This window comes from Petromyzon marinus (genome assembly GCF_048934315.1).
Source record: "Petromyzon marinus isolate PM22_M1 ecotype Great Lakes invasive population chromosome 70 unlocalized genomic scaffold, UKy_Petmar_22M1.pri1.0 chr70_unloc.1, whole genome shotgun sequence".
Lineage (NCBI taxonomy): Eukaryota > Metazoa > Chordata > Hyperoartia > Petromyzontiformes > Petromyzontidae > Petromyzon > Petromyzon marinus.
In genome coordinates this window covers 897,144-910,635 of record NW_027422603.1, presented here as the reverse complement: position 1 = coordinate 910,635, position 13,492 = coordinate 897,144, and the positions used below count along the sequence as shown (strand labels likewise).

The 13,492-nt window shown below is 51.3% G+C and overlaps 1 protein-coding gene across 4 annotated transcripts in view; it reads right to left on the bottom strand.

Moving 5' to 3' along the window:
• Positions 1-11,594, bottom strand: part of NME7 (NME/NM23 family member 7) — a 90,757-nt gene extending 79,163 nt beyond the window's left edge. For all 4 annotated transcript variants that reach the window (XM_076058284.1, XM_076058282.1, XM_076058281.1 and 1 more), the window contains exons 1-2: positions 11,461-11,594; positions 3,221-3,355 (exon numbers count right to left, since the gene is read on the bottom strand). In XM_076058284.1, coding sequence (XP_075914399.1) covers positions 3,221-3,355; positions 11,461-11,463 — 138 coding nt within the window. In that variant the 5' untranslated portion in view covers positions 11,464-11,594. The remainder of the gene's footprint in view (positions 1-3,220; positions 3,356-11,460) is intronic.
• Positions 11,595-13,492: the final 1,898 nt, after the last annotated feature.

Below are 13,492 nucleotides of genomic sequence, written 5' to 3'. Positions count from 1 at the left end.
ACTACTAACACCACCACTACTACACTAATACTACTAACACCACCACTACTAACACTAACACTACTAACACCCCCACTACTAACACCACCACTACTAACACTAACACTACTAACACCACCACTACTAACACTAACACTACTAACACTAACACTACTAACACTAACACTACTAATACTAACATTACTAACACTAACACTACTAACACTAACACTACTAACACTAACACTACTAACACTACTAACACCACCACTACTAACACCACCACTACTAACACTAACACTACTAACACTAACACTACTAACACTAACACTACTAACACTAACACTACTAACACCACCACTACTAACACCACCACTACTAACACTAACACTACTAACACTAACACTACTAACACTAACACCACTAACACTACTAACACTAACACTACTAACCCTACTAACACCACCACTACTAACACCACCACTACTAACACTACTAACACCACCACTACTAACACTAACACTACTAACACCACCACTACTAACACCACCACTACTAACACAACACTACTAACACTAACACTACTAACACCACCACTACTAACACTACTAACACTAACACTACTAACACTAACACTACTAACACCACCACTACTAACACTAACACTACTAACACTAACACTACTAACACTAACACTACTAACACAACCACTACTAACACCAACACTACTAACACTACTAACACTAACACTTCTAACACCCCCACTACTAACACCCCCACTACTAACACTAACAACACTACTAACACTAACACTACTAACACTAACACTACTAACACTAACACTACTAACACTAACACTACTAACACTAACCACTACTAACACTAACACTACTAACACTACTACCACCACTACTAACACCACCACTACTAACACTACTAACACTAACACTACTAACACTAACACTACTAACACTACTAACACCACCACTACTAACACTAACACTACTAACACTAACACTACTAACACTAACACTACTAACACTAACACTACTAACACTAACACTCCTAACACTAACACTACTAACACCACCACTACTAACACTAACACTACTAACACCACCACTACTAACACTACTAACACTAACACTACTAACACTAACACTACTAACACTAACACTACTAACACCACCACTACTAACACCACCACTACTAACACTAACACTACTAACACCACCACTACTAACACTAACACTACTAACACCCCACTACTAACACCACCACTACTAACACTAACACTACTAACACTAACACTACTAACACTAACACTACTAACACTAACACTACTAACACCACCACTACTAACACTAACACTACTAACACTAACACTACTAACACTAACACTACTAACACTACTAACACCACCACTACTAACACCACCACTACTAACACTACTAACACCACCACTACTAACACTAACACTACTAACACTAACACTACTAACACTAACACTACTAACACTACTAACACCACCACTACTAACACCACCACTACTAACACTACTAACACCACCACTACTAACACTAACACTACTAACACTAACACTACTAACACTAACACTACTAACACTATTAACACTACTAACACCACCACTACTAACACCACCACTACTAACACTACTAACACTAACACTTACTAACACTAACACTAGTAACACTAACACTACTAACAACACCACTACTAACACCCCCGCTACTAACACCCCCGCTACTAACACCCTCGCGACTAACACCCCCGCTACTAACACCCCCGCTACTAACACCCCCGCTACTAACACCCTCGTGACTAACACTGATAATAACACCCCCACAACTAACACTGACACTGCTACTAACACTGCTACTAACACACCCGCTACTAACACCCCCACTAATAACACCCCCGCTACTAACACCCCCGCTACTAACACCCCCACTACTAACACCCCCGCTACTAACACCCCCACTACTAACACCCCCACTACTAACACCCCCGCTACTAACACCCCCACTACTAACACCCCCGCTACTAACACCCCCACTACTAACAGGGGTGAGGGGTCTAGGGTGAGGGGTCTAGGGGTGAGGGGTGAGGGGTCTAGGAGTGAGGGGTGAGGGGTCTAGGGGTGAGGGGTCTAGGGGTGAGGGGTCTAGGAGTGAGGGGTGAGGGGTCTAGGGGTGAGGGGTCTAGGGGTGAGGGGTCTAGGAGTGAGGGGTGAGGGGGCTAGGGGTGAGGGGTCTAGGGGTCTAGGGGTGAGGGGTGAGGGGTCTAGGGGTGAGGGGTGAGGGGTCTAGGGTGAGGGGTCTAGGGGTCTAGGGGTGAGGGGTGAGGGGTAAGGGGTGAGGGGTGAGGGGTCTAGGGATGAGGGGTCTAGGGGTGAGGGATCTAGGGGTGAGGGATCTAGGGGTGAGGGGTCTAGGGGTGAGGGGTCTAGGGGTGAGGGGTGAGGGGTGAGGGGGTGAGGGTCTAGGGGTGAGGGGTCTAGGGGTGAGGGGTGAGGGTCTAGGGTGAGGGGTCCTAGGGTGAGGGGTCTAGGGGTGAGGGGTCTAGGGGTGAGGGGTGAGGGGTCTAGGGGTCTAGGGGTGAGGGGTGAGGGGTGAGGGGTCTAGGGGTGAGGGGTGAGGGGTGAGGGGTCTAGGGGTGAGGGGTCTAGGGGTCTAGGGGTGAGGGGTGAGGGGTAAGGGGTGAGGGGTGAGGGGTCTAGGGGTGAGGGGTGAGGGGTGAGGGGTGAGGGGTCTAGGGTGAGGGGTCTAGGGGTGAGGGGTCTAGGGGTGAGGGGTGAGGGGTCTAGGGGTGAGGGGTCTAGGGGTGAGGGGTCTAGGGGTGAGGGGTAAGGGGTGAGGGGTGAGGGGTCTAGGGGTGAGGGGTGAGGGGTGAGGGGTCTAGGGGTGAGGGGTCTAGGGTGAGGGGTGAGGGGTCTAGGGGTGAGGGGTCTAGGGGTGAGGGGTCTAGGGGTGAGGGGTCTAGGGTGAGGGGTGAGGGGTCTAGGGTGAGGGGTCTAGGGTGAGGGGTAAGGGGTGAGGGGTGAGGGGTCTAGGGGTGAGGGGTGAGGGGTCTAGGGTGAGGGGTGAGGGGTCTAGGGGGTGAGGGGTCTAGGGGTGAGGGGTCTAGGGTGAGGGGTGAGGGGTCTAGGGTGAGGGGTCTAGGGTGAGGGGTAAGGGGTGAGGGGTGAGGGGTCTAGGGGTGAGGGGTGAGGGGTCCGCACCATCTCCACACTGCGGTCGTGGGGGAAGTAGCGAAGGGAGAATTTCCGAGTGATGCCTGCCAGGGGGTCCAGCCACTCGGCCATGAAACACCACCGCTCATCGCTAGGCAGCTGCTGCTGCTGCTGCCTCGTACCCTAGAGACACAGGTGGACAGAGCCACGGAGACACGGGGACACGGGGTCAGAGACACGGGGACACGGGGTCAGAGACACGGAGACACAGAGACACGGGGTCAGAGACACGGGGACACGGGGTCAGAGACACGGAGACACGGAGACACGGGGTCAGAGACACGGGGACACGGGGTCAGAGACACGGAGACACGGGGACACGGGGACACGGGGTTAGAGACACGGGGACACGGGGTCAGAGACACCTGGTCAGAGACACGGAGATACAGGTGGACAGAGACACGGAGACACGGGGTCAGAGACACAGAGACACGGGGACACGGGGTCAGAGACACGGCGTCAGAGACACGGGGTCAGAGACACGGAGACACAGGTGGACAGAGACACGGAGACACGGAGACACGGGGTCAGAGACACAGAGACACGGGGACACGGGGTCAGAGACAAGGGGACACGGGGTCAGAGACACGGGGACATGGGGTCAGAGACACAGGGACACGGGGTCAGAGACACGTAGACACGGGGAGACGGGGTAGAGACACGGGGACACGGGGACACGGGGTCAGAGACACGGGGACACGGGGTCAGAGACACGGGGTCAGAGACACGGGGACATGGGGACATGGGGTCAGAGACACGTGATCAGAGACACGGGGTCAGAGACACGGGGACACGGGGTCAGAGACACGGGGTCAGAGACACGGGGACACGGGGAGACAGGGGTAGAGACAGAGACAGCGACCGCCTCGCTATCAAAGCCGACTACACACACAGCACTACACTCACTACACACACAGCACTCACTACAGACACACTACACACACACTACACACACACTACACATATAGCACACACAGTACACACTACACACAGCACACACACTACACACACTGCACACACAGCACACACTACACACACTACACACACAGTACACACTACACACACAGCACACACTACACACACAGTACACCCTACACACACAGCACACACTACACACACAGTACACACTACACACACAGCACACACTACACATACAGTACACACTACACACACAGTACACACTACATACACAGTACACACTACACACACAGCACACACTACACATACAGTACACACTACACACACAGCACACACTACACACACAGTACACACTACACACACAGCACACACTACACACACTACACACACAGTACACACTACACACACAGCACACACTACACACACAGTACACACTACACACACAGCACACACAGTACACACAGCACACCCTACACACACTACACACACAGTACACACTACACACACAGCACACACTACACATACAGTACACACTACACACACAGTACACACTACACACACAGCACACACTACACACACAGCACACACTACACACACTACACACACAGTACACACTACACACACAGCACACACTACACACACAGTACACACTACACACACAGCACACACTACACAGACAGTACACACTACACACAGTACACACTACACACACAGTACACACTGCACACAGCACACACTACACACACTACACACACAGTACACACTACACACACAGTACACACTACACACACAGTACACACTACACACACAGCACACACTACACTCACTACACACACTACACACACAGTACACACTACACACACAGCACACACTACACACACAGTACACACTACACACACAGTACACACTACACACACAGCACACACTACACACACAGTACACACTGCACACAGTACACACTACACACACTACACACAATACACACACAGGACACACTACACACACAATACACACACAGTACACACTACACACACAGTACACACTACACACAGTACACACTACACACACAGCACACACTACACACACAGTACACACTACACACACAGCACACACTACACACTACACACACACTACACACACAGTACACACTACACACACAGCACTCACTACACACACTACACACACAGTACTCACTACACACACAGCACTCACTACACACACAGTACACACTACACACACAGCACACACTACACACTACACACACACTACACACACAGTACACACTACACACACAGCACTCACTACACACACTACACACACAGTACTCACTACACACACAGCACTCACTACACACACAGTACACACTACACACACAGCACTCACTACACACACTACACACACAGTACTCACTACACACACAGTACACACTACACACAGCACTCACTACACACAGCACTCACTACACACACAGTACTCACTACACACACACTACACACACTACACACACAGCACTCACTACAAACACAGCACACACTACACACACAGTACACACTACACACACAGCACACACTACACACACAGCACTCACTACAGACACATAGTACACACACAGCACACACTACACACAGCACACACTACACACACAGCACACACAGTACACACTCACTACACACACAGCACACACTACACACAGCACACACTACACACACAGCACACACTACACACACTACACACACAGTACACACTACACACACAGCACACACTACACATACAGTACACACTACACACAGCACACACTACACACACAGTACACACTACACACAGTACACACTACACACACACTACACACACAGCACACACTACACACACTACACACACACTACACACACACTACACACAATACACACACAGTACACACTACACACAGTACACACTACACACACAGCACTCACTACACACACAGTACACACACAGTACACACTACACACACAGTACACACTACACACACAGCACACACTACACACACAGTACACACTACACACACAGTACACACTACACACACAGCACACACTACACACTACACACACACTACACACACAGTACACACTACACACACAGCACACACTACACACACACAGCACACACTACACACACAGCACACACTACACACACTACACACACAGTACTCACTACACACACAGTACACACTAGACACACTACACACACAGTACTCACTACACACACAGTACACACTACACATACAGTACACACAGCACACACTACACACACAGTACACACTACACACACTACACACACAGTACTCACTACACACACAGTACACACTACACATACAGTACACACTACACACACTACACACTACACACACAGTACACACTACACACACTACACACACAGCACACACTACACACAGCACACACTACACACACTACACACAGTACACACTACACACACAGTACACACTACACACACAGTACACACACACTACACACACAGTACACACTACACACACAGTACACACTACACACACAGCACTCACTACGCACACAGCACACACTACACACACACTACACACACAGTACACTACACACACACTACACACACAGTACACACTACACTCACTACACACACTACACACACACTAAACACACTACACATACAGTACACACTACACACAGCACACACTACACACACAGTACACACTACACACAGTACACACTACACACACACTACACACACTACACACACAGCACACACTACACACACAGCACACACTACACACAGCACACACTACACACACAGTACACACTACACTCACTACACACACTACACACACTAAACACACTACACACACAGCACACACTACACACAGCACACACTACACACACAGTACACACACACTACACACTCTACACACACAGCACACACTACACACTACACACACAGTACACACACTACACACAGCACACACTACACACAGCACACACTACACACACAGCACACACTACACACAGTACACACTACACACACAGCACACACTACACACACAGTACTCACTACACACATAGCACACACACCAAACAAAACACAGCACACACAACACACACAGCACACACACAGCACACACTACACACAGCACACACAACACACACACCAAACACAACACACACAGCACACACACAACACAGTACACAGCACACACACAGCAAACACAACACACACAACACAAACAACACACACAGCACACACAACACATACACAGCACACACAACACACACAGCACACACAGCACACACAACAGACACAACACACACAGCACACACAACACACACAGCACACACAACACATACACAGCACACACACAGCACACACAACACATACACAGCACACACAACAGACACAGCACACACACAACAGACACAACACACACAACAGACACAGCACACACACAACACACACAACAGACACAGCACACACCACACACACACAGCACACACAACATACACAGCACACATAACACACACACAACACACACAACAGACAGCACACACACAGCACAAACACCAGACACAACACACACAACACACACAGCACACACACAGCACACACAACACACACACAACACACACACAGCACACACAACACACACACAGCACACACAACACACACATAGCACACACAACAGACACAGCACACACACAGCATAAACACAAGACACAGCACACACAACACATACACAGCACACACAACAGACACAGCACACACACAGCACAAACACCAGACACAGCACACACAACACACACACAGCACACACAACAGACACAGCACACACAACACACACAACAGACACAGCACACACAACACACACAACAGACACAGCACACACACACAGCACACACACAACAGACACAGCACACACACAGCACAAACACCAGACAGCACACACAACACAAACAACACACACACAGCACACACAACACACACAACAGACAGCACACACACAACACACACAACAGACACAGCACACACACAGCACAAACACCAGACACAGCACACACACAACACACAACAGACACAGCACACACAACACACACACAACACACACAGCACACACACAGCACACACAACAGACACAGCACACACAACACACACACAGCACACACAACACACACACAGCACACACAACAGACACAGCACACACAACAGACACAGCACACACACAGCACAAACACCAGACACAGCACACACAACACACACACAGCACACACAACAGACACAGCACACACAACACACACAACAGACACAGCACACACACAGCACACACAACACACACACAACACACACAACAGACACAGCACACACAACACACACAACAGACACAGCACACACACAGCACACACAGTACACACACAACACACACACAACAGACACAGCACACACACAGCACAAACACCAGACACAGCACACACAACACAAACAACACACACACAGCACACACAACACACACAACAGACACAGCACACACACAGTACAAACACCAGACAGAGCACACACACAACACACACACACAACAGACACAACACAAACACCAGACACAGCACACACAACACACACACAACAGACACAGCACACACAGCACACACAACACACAAACACCGGACACAGCACACACAACACACACAACAGACACAGCACACACAACACATACACAGCACACACAACAGACACAACACACACAACACACACACAACAGACACAGCACACACAACACACACACAACAGACACAGCACACACAACACACAAACACCGGACACAGCACACACAACACACACAACAGACACAGCACACACACAACAGACACAGCACACACACAACACACACACAACAGACAGCACACACACAACACACACACAACAGACACAGCACAGCACACACATACCACACACACAACACAAACAACAGACACAGCACACACAACACACACACAGCACACACAACAGACACAGCACAGACACAGCACACACAACAGACACAACACACACACAACAAACACAAAAGACACAGCACACACACAGCACAAACACCAGACACAGCACACACAGCACACACACAGCACAAACAACAGACACAACACACACAACACACACACAACACACACAACAGACACAGCACACACAACACACACAACAGACACAGCACACACACACAGCACACACACAACACACACACAACAGACACAGCACACACACAGCACAAACACCAGACACAGCACACACAACACACACACAACAGACACAGCACACACACAACACACACACAACACACACACACAACAGACAGCACACACACAACACACCAACACCAGACACAGCACACGGAATAAGCCACTTGCGCACGGCCGCCTTTGTCTTTCTAGACAGGGAGGCTCGTGGGGGGAGGGGGACCCTCACCATTCCTCACCACTCTCAAAAGCCTCACCATTCCTCACCACCCTCACCAACACCTTCACCACCCTCACCAACACCTTCACCACCCTCCTCACCACCCTCACCAACACCGTCACCACCCTCACCATCCCTCACCACCCTCACCAACACCTTCACCACCCTCACCACCACCCTCACCAACACCTTCACCATCCCTCACCACCTTCACCACCCTCCTCACCACCCTCACCACCCTCCTCACCATCCCTCACCATTCCTCACCACCCTCACCAACACCTTCACCACCCTCACCAACACCTTCACCACCCTCCTCACCATCCCTCACCAACACCCTCACCACCCTCACCATCCCTCACCACCCTCACCAACACCTTCACCACCCTCACCAACACCTTCACCACCCTCACCAACACCCTCACCACCCTCCTCACCACCCTCACCACCCTCACCAACACCTTCACCACCCTCACCACCCTCACCACCCTCACCATCCCTCACCACCCTCACCAACACCTTCACCACCCTCACCAACACCCTCACCAACACCTTCACCATCCCTCACCACCCTCACCAACACCTTCACCATCCCTCACCACCCTCCTCACCACCCTCACCAACACCCTCACCAACACCTTCACCACCCTCACCAACACCCTCACCAACACCTTCACCACCCTCACCAACACCCTCACCATCCCTCACCAACACCCTCACCATCCCTCACCACCCTCACCAACACCTTCACCATCCCTCACCACCCTCCTCACCACCCTCACCAACACCCTCACCATCCCTCACCACCCTCACCACCCTCACCATCCCTCACCACCCTCACCACCACCTTCACCACCCTCACCAACACCTTCACCATCCCTCACCACCCTCACCAACACCTTCACCATCCCTCACCACCCTCACCACCACCTTCACCACCCTCCTCACCATCCCTCACCCTCCTCACCATCCCTCACCACCTTCACCACCCTCCTCACCACCCTCACCATTCCTCACCACCCTCACCACCACCCTCACCAACACCTTCACCACCCTCACCAACACCTTCACCACCCTCCTCACCATCCCTCACCAACACCTTCACCACCCTCACCATCCCTCACCACCCTCACCAACACCTTCACCACCCTCCTCACCATCCCTCACCACCCTCCTCACCACCCTCACCAACACCCTCACCATCCCTCACCACCCTCACCACCCTCACCATCCCTCACCACCCTCACCAACACCTTCACCACCCTCACCATCCCTCACCACCCTCACCAACACCTTCACCAGCTTCACCATCCCTCACCACCCTCACCAACACCTTCACCACCCTCACCAACACCTTCACCATCCCTCACCACCCTCACCAACACCTTCACCACCCTCACCACCCTCACCACCCTCACCAACACCTTCACCACCCTCCTCACCACCTTCACCATCCCTCACCACCCTCACCAACACCTTCACCACCCTCACCACCCTCACCACCCTCACCAACACCTTCACCACCCTCCTCACCACCTTCACCATCCCTCACCACCCTCACCAACACCTTCACCATCCCTCACCACCCTCACCACCACCTTCACCACCCTCCTCACCATCCCTCACCCTCCTCACCATCCCTCACCACCTTCACCACCCTCCTCACCACCCTCACCAACACCTGCACCACCCTCACCATCCCTCACCACCCTCACCATCCCTCACCACCCTCACCATCCCTCACCACCCTCACCACCACCCTCACCACCCTCACCATCCCTCACCAACACCTTCACCACCCTCCTCACCACCCTCACCACCCTCACCACCACCTTCACCACCCTCCTCACCATTGCTCGCTCCGCTCCGGTTGCCAGGACGACGCCGACGCTCCGCGCCGCTCACCAACCGCGCGGGGAGGGAGCGAGCAGAGCCAGCGTCGCCATCTTGGTAAGGGGAAGGGGTGGGGGGCGTGGTAAGGAAAGGGGTGGGGGGAGGGGTGGGGGGGAAAGGGGTGGGGTGGGGGGAGGGGTGGGGGGGAGTGGTAAGGGAAGGGGTGGGGGGAGGGGTGGGGGAAGGGGCGGGGTGGGGGGAGGGGTGGGGGGAGTGGTAAGGGAAGGGGTGGGGGGAGGGGTGGGAAGGGGTGGGGGGAAGGGGTGGGGGGAAGAGGTGGGGGGAGTGGTAAGGGAAGGGGTGGGGTGGGGGGAGGGGTGGGGTGGGGGGAGGGGTGGGGGGAGGGGTGGGGGGAGTGGTAAGGGAAGGGGTGGGGGGAGGGGTGGGAAGGGGTGGGGGGAAGGGGTGGGGGGAAGAGGTGGGGGGAGTGGTAAGGGAAGGGGTGGGGTGGGGGGAGGGGTGGGGTGGGGGGAGGGGTGGGGGGAGGGGTGGGGGGAGTGGTAAGGGAAGGGGTGGGGTGGTGAGGGGGAAGGGGTGGGGGGGGAAGGGGTGGGGGGAGATTGCTTCGTGGGGTTCATAGTCACATGTATTTGGTAGAGCCCTGTGAGCCATTCATCTTAAAGTGACTTTGTGTGATTGTGCAAACAGAAAATCCAGGAAAAAACATCAAAATATTCCTGAAATAGCACCGTACCGTACACCACCAACACTGTGTGCAAAAATCCCAGTGGGATGCCAGTCAAACAACAACAACAACAACTTTCGATTTAAAGCTTTCGTGACTGCAATGATTAATCTTCTTTGGTTATTTCGGTAAAGTCACGTAGAATGAGAATAAAATAATAAATTGACAAAATAAAATAACACAATAATATTCTCACGACGTTTCGGCCACAACACAAGCGGCCTTCATCAGGTGAAGGGACGAGACTGTCTGGAGGACAGCGCTGGAGTGAAAAAAGCCACGCTCAGATCACGACCTTTAAGCTGTGTGAGAAGAAACAAAGCGCCTTGACAAAGGAATTAGCATAGAATTTAGCATTGAAATAGCTGAGTGATTAGCTTGTGACTGGTCACAGAAATAGCTATGTTAAAGTCAAAGCATACACATCCACAGAGGCACCCCTTCACAAAGGAATTAGCATAGAATTTAGCATTGAAATAGCTGAGCGGTTAGCTTGTGACTGGTCACAGAAATGGCTATGTTAAAGTCAAAGCATACACATCCACAGAGGCACCCCTTCACAAAGGAATTAGCATAGAATTTAGCATTGAAATAGCTGGAGTGATTAGCTTGTGACTGGTCACAGAAATGGCTATGTTATAGTCAAAGCATACACATCTACAGAGGCACCTAGTGCAAATCAAACAGGAGAATTTAGCATTGAAATAACTGAGTGATTAGCTTGTGACTGGTCACAGAAATGGCTATGTTAAAGTCAAAGTCTACACATCTGAGCTATTAACAGTAACTGGGTATACACTACACTATATAATGAATACTATATAGTAAACCAATAAAAAACTGAAATATAAATTACCTCAATGTTATCAATAAACTCTATATATTCTCCAATCAGCTAAGCTACCAACAATAAGTCGTTATATATCACAATGCTATATGGCGAAAATATGGGTGGATTCTTACCCTCAACTTTAGCACCACGGATAGCTACGAGCCCCGTTCAGACGGACGAGTTCATCCATGGTCGGAACAGAGGAGGGGGAGAGAGACAGCTGCGAGGCGCTGTTATACTCCATGTTGTACACCATACCATTAACCGTGGTGTGAGAGGTATTAAGAGTCAATGCCGGCGAAAGAGCTGCGGTCTGAAGGTCATCGTAAAATACAATTAAGAACGGAAATGGTTTAAAACATCTTTCCAATGGTTACTAAGCCAGAATCCATCTTCTCGGTTGAAATTGTCTCTGTGCTTGTATATGTGAATGGCCTCATGAACGAATCTCTCATGGTAGCCGGTTGGTTTG